Source organism: Semicossyphus pulcher, unplaced genomic scaffold, assembly GCF_022749685.1.
Source record: "Semicossyphus pulcher isolate SPU_LCO1_2020_fin unplaced genomic scaffold, fSemPul1.0.p SCAF_5, whole genome shotgun sequence".
NCBI classification, from domain to species: Eukaryota; Metazoa; Chordata; class Actinopteri; order Labriformes; family Labridae; genus Semicossyphus; species Semicossyphus pulcher.
Window position 1 is genome coordinate 13,566,174 of NW_027211726.1, and position 14,854 is coordinate 13,581,027.

General features: G+C 41.8%; 1 protein-coding gene across 1 annotated transcript in view; it reads left to right on the top strand.

Annotated features, from left to right (window-relative positions):
* Positions 1-14,854, top strand: part of csmd3b (CUB and Sushi multiple domains 3b) — a 379,947-nt gene that overhangs the window by 245,304 nt on the left and 119,789 nt on the right. The window contains exon 10 of the mRNA XM_069681472.1: positions 9,064-9,185. Within this exon, the coding sequence (XP_069537573.1) occupies positions 9,064-9,185 (122 nt within the window). The remainder of the gene's footprint in view (positions 1-9,063; positions 9,186-14,854) is intronic.

Genomic DNA, 14,854 nt, shown 5'->3' on the forward strand with positions numbered 1-14,854 from the left:
ATCTTTGTTATTTAAAGCATCTCGCAATGGAGGGCACTGTTACTCCAGCATGGTGCCTTAATATAAGCTGCATAAATTCAATTTATGCTTCCCTGTGCTAAAAAGCAAACAGCAGGACCATCTACTCATGGTATTTATTGTTCGCACTTCATGACATGATCTCTGACAGATCAACCTTTAACCATGAATGCCATTAAGTTACCCACAAGTTTTTAAGAGAAAAGTCTTTGGAGTAGAAGAAAAATATTGTTTACAACGGTGGCATTGTTATTCAGCATGTCTCCGTCCTACTTTTGTCAAACAGAAAGACATCCATCTTCAAAAACCCCATAAACCCCAGGATAAACACGCCGAGGTTGCTTGAAGGACAAGATTCATGTTACACTGGATTTTTTTAAGGGGGGGGGAACAATGCTGAGACTTTATTTGAACTATACGCCAGGATCACTCAGAAGAGGAAACAAAAGAAATAAACACAGTATCTAGCGTCTGCCTGCTTCTCAAATATACATTTAAAGCTTGAAAAAGGAGAGGTTTGGTGTTGGTGGCTTAGCTGAAAGCACAGAGAAGAGAGACTACTTCTCTATTTTTAAACCTATTCACAAAAATCCATATCCCCCAAGGGACAAAAATCCAATATTGAAATTCTGAAAAGATGATGCCTCAGAGGCATGAGAGAGAGAGAGGCTAGTTTAGAGCTAATAGACTGTGAAAAGAACCAACTTCGCTGTTTTCTAGAAGTGCTCTGTGTCTCTTAATTTAACGTTTTTAATTTTTTAGTGCTCGTGCCGGCGCCCTTTTGACCAGTCAGCCGCTAGGATATAGTATTGATATCATTAAGACATGTCTATCCCAGAAGGGTAGGGCGTGTGGAACCTTACTTTATGATTTGCCTTAATTAGATAGGACAGCTGGAGAAGAGACAGGAGAGAGAGTGAGGAATGACATGCAGCAAAGGGCCAAGGACGGGAGTCGAGGACTGTAGCCTCTGTATATGGACCGACTGAGCCAGCGCCCCGAACCTTGCTTTATTACACTGAATGTATTTGGTTAAGAAACAAGCAGGTTTAAGCGTGTGGGAGATAAGACAACATAAGATACGTTTTGTTGATCCCCACAGGGGAAATCAGGACTACAATGTGAGGTTATACTAAGTATATATTTGTCCGTTCTTCTACAACCGTAGTACAATAAGTATAATATCATGTCTCTAGCATAATTGTCAGAAGACCATTTTTCTGTTTACTAAAGGGAATACTCCGAGCAATTTCCGCTGTATAAACACGGAACCCAAGTGGCTTACCAGCGCGAGGAAAAGTACAGAAGGTTGAGTACCTATTTTGATAGAAAATATAATAAAGGTGTTTGAAGAGGCAGCCTGAGCTGGTGGGAATGCCAGTGCAATTTCATTCCAAAATGTGTAGGCCAACAAAATATATTGTGCTGCATCTGCATAAACACCACCTGATCCACACCGCTCCATCCGCCTCGGGGAAAAAAAGCGTGTTGATTTTAAGCCACAGAATCACCAAACTGAGATTCTGAGTGCCTCTGTTTGCACCTCCGCTGGCTGTGCAGGAGCAGGAAAACAAATAAAATGTTGGAATTACTTCAACAGGTGAGCTTGTGCGAGACAGCGGAGCGGCCATGGTGGTGTTTTATGACATCTTCAGTGAGAAGGCGTCGTGTCCTCTTAAGTATGGTGTCTTTAAGCCTGCTTTGTTTCATCCTGTTGGACAAAAATGGAGCGAGAGAACGCCTGTGTCTAGCTGAGCACGGCTCAGATTTGACCTTTCCATCCAGACCAGCCAATAGCTAAAGTGGAAGCTCATGAATAACATCGAGAGACAGGCAATCTGTCAGAAAGCATCAAGCCAGCTGACTTATTAAAGGGTCAGCTCTGTCACAACACCAAATACAGCTAAATGTGTCTTTTAGAACATTAGCGAGAACAAAGTGAGTGTTTCCTGAAAATGTGTCGCAGCAGAGAACCAATAGAGAGAAGCATAAAGATGACAGGGAGAGATAGACAGGGATGGTTATCGCTTTATTAGCTCCAATTAAACAATTAAAAGCTAAATAAAAATAAACTACAAAAACAGCCATTACACTGCAACGTCCTTCTGTCCACTTTTACGATACTTTATGAGGGAGACAGACAGAGAGAGTGAGAGAGAGAGTCCATGTGGCACCTTGATTAATGGACAGATGGCAAGGCCACAGAGCCAACTCTCTGTGCGTGTGTGTGCGTGTGCGTGTGTGTGAGTGTGTGTGTGTGAACTCCAGGGGGGCTCAGTTGATCTGCCTGAATACACTGACTCAAGGAAGGGTGCTACATGTCAACTGAACACACACACATACAAAAACGTTCACATATGTTGACTTCAAACAGGAAAGAAACCCGAGTGTTCGACAACTGTACAACAACTACACTCAATGACTGTCTCTGTACGTGTGTGTGTGTGTGTACGTGTGTGTGTTTGTACCCATTAAAGCTCCAACCAGAGCGAGGGCCATTGGAACGCTGTGTGCCAGCTTAATGATGTCATCAATCATTCTCCGTGTCCATTGGTCAATCTATCTGCTCCTGAAGGCAGCCTGTTAACACGGCCAGTTCTGCCATCCTGATGGAGCTTCTGATCTCGAATCTCGACTCTGTGATCTCTTGTGAACTTTCTGAAAGTTTTTTTTAACTGAAAATTCTGTTTTGGAAATGTAAGTTTCATTTAAGAGCTCATAATCCAAACTCATAATTGCCAGACTTTAAAGCTGTCAAACGCGCTCCAGATTGGGGGTATCTGTCCCGCCTAGCTCTCTCTGTCAAAATAACGGTGTGACGTTTTCATTTTAGCCCACCTGTCTGGTTGGTTACACATCATCCATGTCAAATCTCCCCTAATAAGAAACTTCCTTTTATGGGGATGTTCCATTAATAATTTGTGTACTCTAATCATAAAGTTCATTTGATGACGAAATTTCCAAAGAAGGGAGTTTAAAAAATCACTTTACACTTAGCTTGTAGGCAAGTGTTAAATTTGGTAGCTATTTTAGATTCAGTCTTCAAATGAAAATGCTTGTTAGTTTTAGTTACATTTTTACCCTTTATAGCTTTAAACATTTGAGTCCGGTTTTGGTCAATAAAACGTCATCACATTTGAGTCATTTCTTTTAGGGCATGACTACACGTTCAGGGGTTTTTCAAAACGTAGCTTTTTCTCTGCCTTTTGGCCTTTCATCCACACAAAAAACGTCGTCTTAGGTCACTGAAAACAGATCTTTTGTAAAACTCCGGCCAGGGTGAAGACTTTTAGAAACCCCCTTTCCACTGAGACGTAGACGCCGTTTTTGGCTCGTGACGTCAGGCTGTGCGCCGTTATCTCCTTTGTGAGGCGTCACAAATAATTTCAGGTAAAATGAAGACTTTAAATTTTAGCAGATCATCCATTCAGTAAAAGAATGATGAGGGACACAGCATCTAAAGATTACTTTTCATCATCTGACTGAAGCAGACAGCCGATGATCCTTTTTCCTGTGAGCGTGCACAGAGCCTGAAGCAGGAAGCCTGGGTGGCATAGAGAAAGTTCACAACCACCTTCCTGTTATCTCCAGCCAGGTTACCCAGTTACAGGAACCAATTGTTTGTATTTTGACAGATTAGACGCCGGCGATGGAAAATATCATGCATTATAAATGTCTGACAGCCCTCCGCTAACAATTTAGTCCTGTCTCGTCTCGTTAAGGTAAACAAAACAGAGTTTTTATCATCAATGATCTATTTTTAGCTCATCAATGTCTCGTCTTCATCATGGAAAAAAGATTGTACACCAACAATTGTCATTATTTTCGTTAACGAAATTAACACTGCTTGTCGGCATTCTTATACTATACAGGTCTACTACATGATAGCTGGAATTATCCCATAGGATAATGTCCACTTAATACCTGGCATAAGCCAAACCAAAATGTGCTCAAATGTGCAATAATATTTATGCTCAGCAGTTTAAAATCCAGCACTGGGACCAAAGAGGTATTTTTACCCAAGAGCACATTGCCAGTCCAGTGGGATGCCATTTCCCAAAATGACTATGAAAAGTGTACTTTTGCAAACTCATCCATGTGATTCGATTTTATTTTCTACTTTATTTACCTTCCCCCCAAAGTCTCTGTACGCTCTCTGTTCAAGGGGCAGGGTCGGGCAGTTAATCTGGAACAGGTAGGGGTTAAGTATCCTTGGTATGCTCCAGCAGCTACTACTGTATGGGTGATTGAACCTGAGGCCTCCGCTGGGAGGACGACTCACTAACCGCAAAAGGCCATCCTGCTGAGAAAGCAGCAGAGTTGTGGACCTTGAGTGTAAGGCCGAGATCAAACTGAAGGAAACTGTCATGAGTTTACGCTCTGCTAGAACGGAGATCCGAGTCAAAACATCATGAAGCTGAACAGCGTTAAAATTCTGAATAAGAAACCATTTCCCCTTCGCAACCTTCCCAGTGCTCACGGGGTGCGTCGGTTTTGCTCTGAAGCCATAAAACAAAACTGGGGAGAAGTGTGAGCAAGGGCATCGGAGCTGCAGAACCGGCTCTGGCGGCGTGATCCTCGTCTGAAACATCATTTAATTTTGGTCCACATCCCAACGGATTCTATGAGTGTGCATGTTTGTGTCAGAGGGAGAGAGAAAGCGAGAATCCTGGGGGAATCTGGTTGATCTGAATATTAACTCAAGAGAGGCTGTGTTGTTTTACACACATACACAAGCAAACACACACTCGCACTGCGGCTCCTGTCAGAGGCGTTCAGTTAATCTTGCCTGTGATTCCAGCAATATGCTTTTAGTAGCAGATAGACCTCATCAAAATTTTTAATTTGATCTGAATTCATTATCGCTTCAATGATAGTGTGGCCCTTCTGGCTTCAAGCCCTCTATAACGTGTGCCAGTGTAAATAATGATGAGAGGGAGGGAAAGAGATACGGAGAGACACAGATAGAGGCAAAGTTACTCTTCAAAGTAAAAGTTCTGCATTTAAAATTATTAAAGCTGCACACTCGTCTCTGTTACTGCCAGTGGATCAAATTACTATGTGTACTGTCCAAGGTATCAGGTATTTTTTTGAGTCCTTCAGAGGCTAACCAACTCCACATCTCTACTGAGCTTCTTCGCATCCTCTTGCTCATTGTTTTGTTTTTTCCAACCCCCAAATACACTCCTAACAACCTTTTTTCCGCCTGCTGCAAACAGCTCTAATAAAAAAAAAAGATACCACTCCAGATTTTCCTTAAATCAGCATCTCTCTCGTCATCCCAATCCATATCTGAATCCCATTGAAAACATTCTGAATGTGACCAAGAGGAAGATGGATGGTCGCAAGCCATCGAAGAAAGCCGAGCTGCTTGAGTTTTTGCACCGAGAGTGGCTTAACGTCACACAACAGCAATTCAAAATCATATGGTTATACCGTCATATATAGGTTTTTGAAGTCTTCCTTACTGTTGTTTAAAAATGAAGATTAACTTTTATCTTCGCATTATTCAAGGTTTGAAAAACATCTTTTTATCTTTTTGTTTGGAGAAGAAGAAGACTTACTTTATTAATCCCCGAGAGGAAATTCAATTTTTTCACTGTTAGCACAAACCAAAGACTGTATAAAAAGATGGACGACATAACCGCTCCCTAAAAGTGAAGCCAAAACCTCTCTGTCTCCCCCTGTTGACTGGCTGCAGTATAGGTCATAAAGCCCGCCTCCTCCATGTTAACAGATGAGTCAAAATATAAAATCAAAATTCACACCAAATAAATGTTTTTCAATCATGGTTTCTGTCATTATAGTTAGTTCTTATCATTCTGATTTACATCCAAGTGTTCATTTTTCTGACAAGTTATTTGATGCTTTAAAAAGGATGATTGACAGCTCCGTTGACCAATATGGCTCCTGCAACCGATCTGTTCCGGATTAGCAGAGTAGAGGAGGAACGGCGAGAGGAAGCGTAACTAAGTCATTGAAGTTTCCATATCTGTTCTGCTTCAGACCAACACAAGAAGCTGTTCTGCTGTTAAATTCGCCGGCGTGTGGAATCCTTTCGGTAATTTAAGTGTGTGTTCTGGTTAGAGGAAGTGGCTACCGCGGCTCCACGTGCGATCTCTACTGCGCGGACTCTGGCTCCAAATGACGTCACCATCGCAAGATGGCAGAGCCTATCACGGGGGCTATTTTGACATCAATTCCGTACCATGAGAGCAATTGGAGATGCGTCGTCCATCTGTACAGTCATTGGTACAAATATGCTACACACATAGGCCTGAAATACACACATGCACAGACATGCATGAACATGCATTAATGGAGAGATGTCTCTGTGGGGGGCTGCACATGTACACGTGCCCTGAGCAGTGGGGGATTCAGTGCCTTGCTCGAGGACACCTCGACAGTGCACCTCTCCAGCTGCTAGCCCCAACTCCATGGTTGGTCCGTTCCAGGGACTTGAACAGGCCACCCTCCGGTTCCAAAGCCTTACAACCTGAGCTACCGTCTACTCCCTGTAATGTGAAATGTTGTTTTCAATAAAACCAAATTTCATTTCACACCAACACAAACCTATAAATCGTAGAACCAGAGAAAAACAGATTTTTGCAGTGGTCTCTAAATTTTTTCCGGAGCTGTATCTAAAGTCTGCCCTACCTGCCCAGCAGTTATCTGCGTTTCTTAAGGTGGGGACCAAAACGGAGCTTAAAGAAGACAGAATAATGTAAAGCATCAGATTGACGGGAGAACAAAACTGTAATTGAATAGTAATGTCAGCTGAATGTGTAAATAGGTAATTGTTGAGTGAGTTAAAAAATACTTTATATACAGTCATAAGTGGGCAATGTTTTGTTTACAGTTTGTTCCTCTTCTCCCAGAGAGCCTGTAATATAAATCATACAGCTAAACAAGCGTAAGGAAAATACACAGATGTATTTTTAAATACAATTAAAACAAGATAAATATTTCACATTATGCAGAAACGTCACCAGTATAAAAGGTAAACAGTTAAATTATTGAGTTCATTATGTGATTGGTGAATTATTTATGAAGCATTATAGCATTTTATTGTTGCTGCAGGGTGAGTAGCGAAGTTAAACTACTGACTGGTAGTTTAATCTGTAACATATAACATCAAATCTTCAGCAGCAAAGTAACAATAAAGGCCAGCTTAATACAGTCAGGTAAAAACGTTAAATATTTGAACTTGTGAAGTAATGGGATTGGATTATGAAGAAGACAAGAGCAGAGGGAAAATGATAAAGAAAGAGCGATGAGCAGCCTCTAAGAGCAAATGAGGGAGGGCACAGATAGCGGAGTCAAGACAGCGTGGAGGGAAAAGACAAAAAGACGGACAGATATGGATGGAGTTTAATCTAAATTATGAGATGTTAGCTCCTCCGGTAATTCTGGTGATAACTCTCCGTGCACTATCCCTATAGCAACACCGTGCCCATTCTGCTGTTGGCACGATGATGCGCCGGCCATTCGTTCTGGCCACGCTGATTGAGCTGTCACCGCCCACGCATACACACACTGTTACAATGACATACACACTCTGTGAGACATGTAGATAAATCATTTCTCATGTGCTTCCCAAACACGCACACACGCTCGCACACATTTCATCCCTTTGTATCTATCAGTTTATAAATTGCAGCGAGCTGAACACAAGAGAAGGTCATGCGAAGATGCATGGAGAATTAGAGAAACAAGCATCAACTGGGTTCATCCAGGGGGAACTCCGGCAGCGATCCAGAAGACAGAGAGACAGGAAACAGACAGAGAGAGAGACAGGGAAGATATAGGGTTGTCTCTGAGGGGTCTTGTACTTGTTCTGACACTCTCTTACAGCACCGCGCGGACACACCCCATTACACACACAAAGAGACGCACACACAAACATACAGCAGGGTTATAGTTTCACTTGCCTTTTGCTGGCTTTCCGGTCACAGTGGCAGTCAGGAGTGTGTACATGTGAGTGAATTGTCGTCCAAGTCTGCTAAAACAATTTAACTTGTGTGTGTATGCGAGTCTTATTTTGAAATGCTGTTTCTTCACAATAAACTACCTCTATGTGCCTGCATTTGCAAGTCTTTGTGTCTTAAGCATGACCATACAAGCATTCATACTTGTGTGCTTCTGTTTCTGTATTTGTGTATGTGCGTGTGTTAACTGTACGTCCTGCCGCCTACCGCTGAACAAACTAATTAAGGAACAAACACCGCTTCAAACCAACCAGAAAATTACCTCCCGACTCTAACAGGACAACCCAAGGACAGACGAGCAGGTTCTCTATCACATCCAGTCGGAGCACGCTGCCTAATAACGGCTCGGTTGCTTTATCGAACAGCTAGCATGTGTCATTCCAAACACCCTGCTGAGTGTAGCTTCCAGGGTGAGGGTTTATGAGCTTGTGTGACTCTCTCGCACAAGTGCTGACACACTCGGATGGATCGAGCATCTCCACTCATACCACATAATACACTTTTACAACACTAAACAAACAAATGTAGCGTCATTCCTCAAGTAGAACAAAGCTAAGTAAGTTGTCCTAAGGCGCAGTGTAGATGTTCAGATGCATGTAATTATAACCAAGCTAGCAGTTGCAAGCAGTTGACTTTCAATAGATTTTGAGAGTGAATTGCTGGTGAGCGTCTCTATCAGTCAATGCGAGCTAATCCTGTGGTATTTCACAGCCAATAGCTCCCAATTAAGCCCGGCTATCCGGGGAGATGTCGCTGACAGTATCAATAACATCTTTCTGACCTTCTGTTCCTCTTTCTGTTGTTGTGTGCGCTTGAGTATTCTCTCCTCCTCCTGTTGTATTAATGTCATATTTAATTGTTTTTACTACACTGCTGCTGTGACCCACGAGTGCTTTATTTTGCTGTTAGAGTTCTTCTGAGAATCTCTGGCAAAGTTTCAGCTAATTTGTTTGATTATAAAAAATTGTTGTGGCGCATTTTGCTGTTACTAATTCCCCCTGCTAACTCCACAGTTGCTGATAATAACGATGTCATTGTGTTGTTTTTCTGTTCACAGTGAAGACGTGTGGCAGTAATCTTCAAGGGCCGTCAGGAGCCTTTACATCTCCTAACTTCCCAATTCAATATGAGAGCAACGCGCAGTGTGTGTGGATAATTACTGCGTCAAATCCTAATAAGGTAAATCTCCTTCTTTGTTTCTGTCTCCGCCTGCCAAACAAACTTTCATATTCAAATTGTTGGCTGTAATTAACACATATTGCTTGTAATCATTGTGGAAATAAGTGGAATATTTAATTATTACATTTCCATAAAGGAGTTATGTAAAGATAGATGGACCACCAGCCTTCCAAGTTTTGCTTTATTTGTAAAACAGATACTTATAATGCGTCAGATCAGAAATATACTTATTGACAGGGCTTAAAGTGAACACTTAAAGATGCATTTATATTGTTAATTGTATTTTAAAAGTGCTTAAATCAACCAACATACTTTAAATATATATAAGGGATAATGTATAGTGAGCAGGTTGTTATCTCGGACGTGCACGGACAACATGCTCACTATACATCATCCTGCTTATTACACAGCTTTTCACTCACACATAAATAATTTGACACAAAATATTGATTTGGAAATAATTGTAATAACTTAAAATGAGCTAAGCTAGCTGTTATTACTCACATTAAAATGAGCTAAGCTAGCTGTGATTTCTCACATTAAAATAAGCTAAGTTAGCTCTTATTACTCACATTAAAATGAGCTAAGCTAGCGGTGATTACTCACATTAAAATAAGCGAAGCTAGCTGTTATTACTCACATTAAAAACAGCTAAGCTAGCTGTGATTACTCACATTAAAATGAGCTAAGCTAGCTGTGATTACTCACATTAAAATGAGCTAAGCTAGCTGTGATTTCTCACATTAAAATAAGCTAAGTTAGCTCTTATTACTCACATTAAAATGAGCTAAGCTAGCGGTGATTACTCACATTAAAATCAGGGAAGCTAGCTGTTATTACTCACATTAAAAACAGCTAAGCTAGCTGTTATTTCTCACATTAAAAACAGCTAAGCTAGCTGTTATTTCTCACATTAAAATAAGCTAAGTTAGCTGTTATTACTCACATTAAAAACAGCTAAGCTAGCTGTGATTCCTCACATTAAAATGAGCTAAGCTAGCTGTGATTTCTCACATTAAAATGAGCTAAGCTAGCTGTGATTTCTCACATTAAAATGAGCTAAGCTAGCTGTTATTACTCACATTAAAAACAGCTAAGCTAGCTGTGATTACTCACATTAAAATAAGCTAAGTTCGCTCTTATTAGCTTAGCTTACTAGCTTCTCACATATAGTATGGTTTGTACTCACATATGGAAACATGTCCTCTGATGTTGAAGTAAGAAAAGTTGAATGGAACCGCAGGAATCAGCCCAGCACCTGATGGAGGTTTCCTGTCTCGTCACTGTCAGAGTCTGGTGACATGTTCTTTTCTATTCACCGTCTTTAAACACCGTAGTATCTCGTACTGTGCTCCATTTAATGTTTACTTCATGTGCTGTCTTCAGTTTTGTAGATCTCTCTGTCATAGCTGTCAGTTTTTGCATCGTTTAACCTTTATTGCTTTCTCTCCGCTGTTTTGTATCTTCTTTTTTTTTCCCTCTGTAAACAAGCCAACGTCTTATTTCCTGGACTTTTCTCGGCAGATTGATATGATTACAGTTAGTCCTCCGGATTGTGTGATTAGAGCCAAATCCCTAGCAATGGTCTGTTATCGAGAAATAACAGACCATGGAATGCTGTTATTAACCAGTCAGAATCAAGTATTTAACACAGCCGTGTAACAAGTATTATTATGTGAATGCATATTTGCAGTATGTATAAAGTTGATATTTGCATGTATGCTGTGACCTCATTAGTCCCTGCCAGTGTACCAAAGCTATACACAGAAAATTAGGGGGTGATGACAGTACCTCCAGTACCTCCAAAGGGGAAACTAAATACAAGCCAATGATGGGACAGAACTGGAGCTTATAAAATGTTAAATAAGCAAGAACAACATTGGCAGAGCAAAGGCGTGCAGTGCATGTCATCTTAAAGTCTGTCTGACTGCAAACTAAGAGTGTTGGGTAAACTTCACGGTAAGCTGCAGTGAGACGGTGCGTGTCGTGTGTGAGTGTAGCATCCCAGCTCAAGTCCTGGGGTGGCTCGCAGGCTTTGTTCCATTTGAATTTTATGCATTCAATACAATTTTAATTGATATAATCGAGCAGTTCTTTCGGGCATTTACAAAGTTAGTTTAGCAGATTTTTTACATAATTAAAAATGAGCTGATAATAATTCATGTTGGAGGTGCTGCGAATTATATGCTACTCACAGCATATCAGTGTCTAATTCCGTGTGATTGGTTAATCCTGCGAAGGGGCAGGCGATTGGTCGCTTTACGCCCCAGGAGAAATCTGATCGGTATTCAGGGGACGCATCCTTATTCCACTCAGGGTCACTGTGGTGACCGCTCTGTCGTCAATGGCAACACCTGCGTCAGCACCATGGGGACTCACAAACACATATGCGCACGCTCTGACACAAACAAAGACACACTTTTACATACAGAACATGTAAGCTCCTATACACGCGCACACATACACTTCGCTCCTGCTCAAAACCTTTGTCTCTCCTTTTCTCCCCCTGCTCTAACAGCTCTCTCTGTCACTGCCCAAGGCCTTATGGTTTATGGCCTAGAGCGATACATTCTCACCTGAAGGCTGCAATGTGTATGTGACTGTTAAAGGCTACAGCACTAATGCCCTTCTGCACCCAGTGGGGCGCCTGCATGCATGCGTATATGGATTTGAAAATAAATGCGATGTTTTATGTATGATTATGGACATCGCACAACATGTTACCCTAAATGAACACCAGATCAGCTGAGGTTACCTTATGTCTGTTTAATGGCCCTGTTGGCCCGGAATGCCGTAGCGCATCACAAATACTGTATGTCATACACCATATTGAATCACATACACGTCATGTACTACATTGCATCACTACATCAAACTGGAGGTCTTCAGGGTCCTGTAAATTTGTACCACTCACCTGAAGAGGATGGACACAGACGGGGATGCCCTCTGGGATAAGACACGTAATACATGAACCACTTTGTCCCTGGTTAAACTCTAACCCCATTTCCCTTCCTTTGAATAGGCGTCATATCTAAAAAGAACCTTACATAAACCTTTCCTCAAGCTGACCTGTGCAAAGTGTGAACGCCTCTGTCACTTTATCCAGTTACAAACTAGTGTAAGTGGTTATGTCACATTCTAAAATTTAACTCAATATTTTGTGTTCCTCTTTAAACTGGGCTATTATTGTGTAATGGCAGAAATTCTCATGGAGACAGTCCAAGCGCAGACACGTACGCATTCCCACCCTAAAACATGACTATGGTGAATTTTGTGACGATGCTTCACGGGAAAATGCAGCTCTATAGAAACTATAGAAACTATAGAATAATAATAGCATGATCTATGACATGATCAAGCCTCATTCTAGTAAGTTGTAAAGGCTTGGGCTCTTTAAGATGCATTACATGTTGCTGATGTTACCAGGTTCCTCCGTAGGTCCTGCTGCGGGTCTGGATCTCAGATTAGCAGAGGTTGACCAGGTCGTGGTCGGGGTTGGTTCAGAGGTTAGCTCTTCTGCAAGAACTCTATGTTAACACTATTTATTACATGTGTGACCTGCTTGTCTTTGGAAATGTTGGATTTGAACCCTTGATCACATGGTCGCGTTCATCAGTCGGGTACTTTTAGAAATTGTATAAGACAGAAGAATGAAGGATTAATATATACTAAGCCCATTTAAATAACCAGATGAAGTTACAGTTGTAACCAGACATTTACACTAGCATACAATAGCAATTTATGCCTAATTAATAAATTAATTCAACATAAATTAATTAATCCTAAATGAGTGTCTTTGCATTTCATTTACGTTGAAATAACTTTAAAATAAGCTACATGAAGAAGCTACAAAACCCAAAAAAGTTCAAGTTTGTCAAATTAGCATTTCGGTCAGTTAGCGACAGGGTTTCATTGAACAGAACTCGTCCATTGCTTTTGCAAAGTTGAAGCCATCCAACCCCCTGGGACAACTTGCAAGTTATTAACCTTTTTCCTCAGTGAGGCGGCTTCTCAAGGCTGTTTTTATATCCACGCTCTGAAGCCACACTCGATGCAGGAGCTGTGCTGGCAATCTTTACCTGCTTTGCCCAGTTGGAGTAGATTTCCCCGGATGATAGTTTCACAGGCTGCGTGGAATTTCAACCCACCAAAGCCGCGCAGCGGCGTCATCATCGGCACTGCATCTCGGCGAGTACCGAGATGCAAATGATGGGTGGCACTGTGTCTGTCCATCTCTCGATGTTTTAACAGTGGAGGCAAAGGCTGTATATGTTCATGTTTGGGTTCTCTTGGTGACACATCTTTTAATTAACAGTCTTTTTAACAGCCATTACTTTATTTTGCATATTTTTCCATCTGACATTTTGGCCTTTGATATCTTTATCTGCCGGACAACTACATGGGATACTGGTGAAAAGCCGGTACATACCGGCTCACGCCAACGCTGGCTTTAACCATATATCACCACGTGACTTTGTAACGGTCACTTTAAAGGGTGCAAAATACATGATTTGGTATCCAGACATTTTGGCACATTGCAGGTCAGGCTTACTCACAGTTATTCTTTGTAGTTTCATGTTGGTTTAAGAATTCCTTTTCTGTTGTGGTTAATGATTAGTTGGCAACAGGAAATCACACATTCAGAGACACATCTAGTGGATTCAAAGATAAATGTACTAGTTCAAAAGCGGGCTTCTGCTGTGCAGGTGGTGCAGGCGAAAACAAACAGTGGGGAATTGGCAGGTAAACATCAGGTTACAGGCAAGAGCAGAACGAGCGCGCTGATGATCTGGCGAACTGCAATAAAAACCTGTCCTCAATTAGGAGGCTGATGAGGGAACGAGGGGCAGCTTAGCTTAGCCGTCAAGCGAGCGGTGAGCTGATCTCCTGAGGAAAGAAGCCAAAAAAAAAAAAAATACACAAACATACACCGGGACGCAGAACAGAGAGTCTGAAGCTGATAGGGGGGAAAGGGGGTCATGGTACAGGCAGCACAACACAGCCAGAGGAAGGGAATAGTCCCTACTGAGCGTCTCTCCCACTAGCAGAACATCACGTTTTATTGCTTGCACACGTCTCTCCTTATTTCATCCTTTACTCCCTTTCTCCTATTCCCCTTGTCTCATCCTTCTTTTTCTTTCTTTTTCAACACTGCCCTCCTCTCCTCCCCCTCACTCCCAGAGGCTCTGTCCTCAGAATTACCCAGATTCTTCATTAAAGAGCTCAGCCTGAAACCATCAAATTACTATGGAGGGAAAGGAGAAGACAGAGAGGGATGATGTGGACACTTGAGGGGGAAAATCTGTTTTTCACTGTTTCACTTGTAACGCTATCTTACATTCCTCACTGTCTCCTGCTCATACTTCTTTTTGCCTCTCCATTTCTCCATCAGCTGCCTTCCCCTCTTTCCTTCTCCTCCTCTTCTGTCTGCCCACCCCTCTGCACCCTCTCTCTCAGGTTAAGTGTTAATGGGGTTCTATAGCTCTCTGATGTTATTGCTTCATTTAGTTTTGGCAGAATGAGCCTTTAGAGCCAATTCATTCCCCCCTGTTCTCATTTAACCTTGGGGAAGGCATGACGGTGCGGCCATTACTACACTTCTCTTCCATGTGAAATCAGCCAGTCCAAGCACTTTCTTCATTTCTGTTTATGATGCATGAGATAAGGTC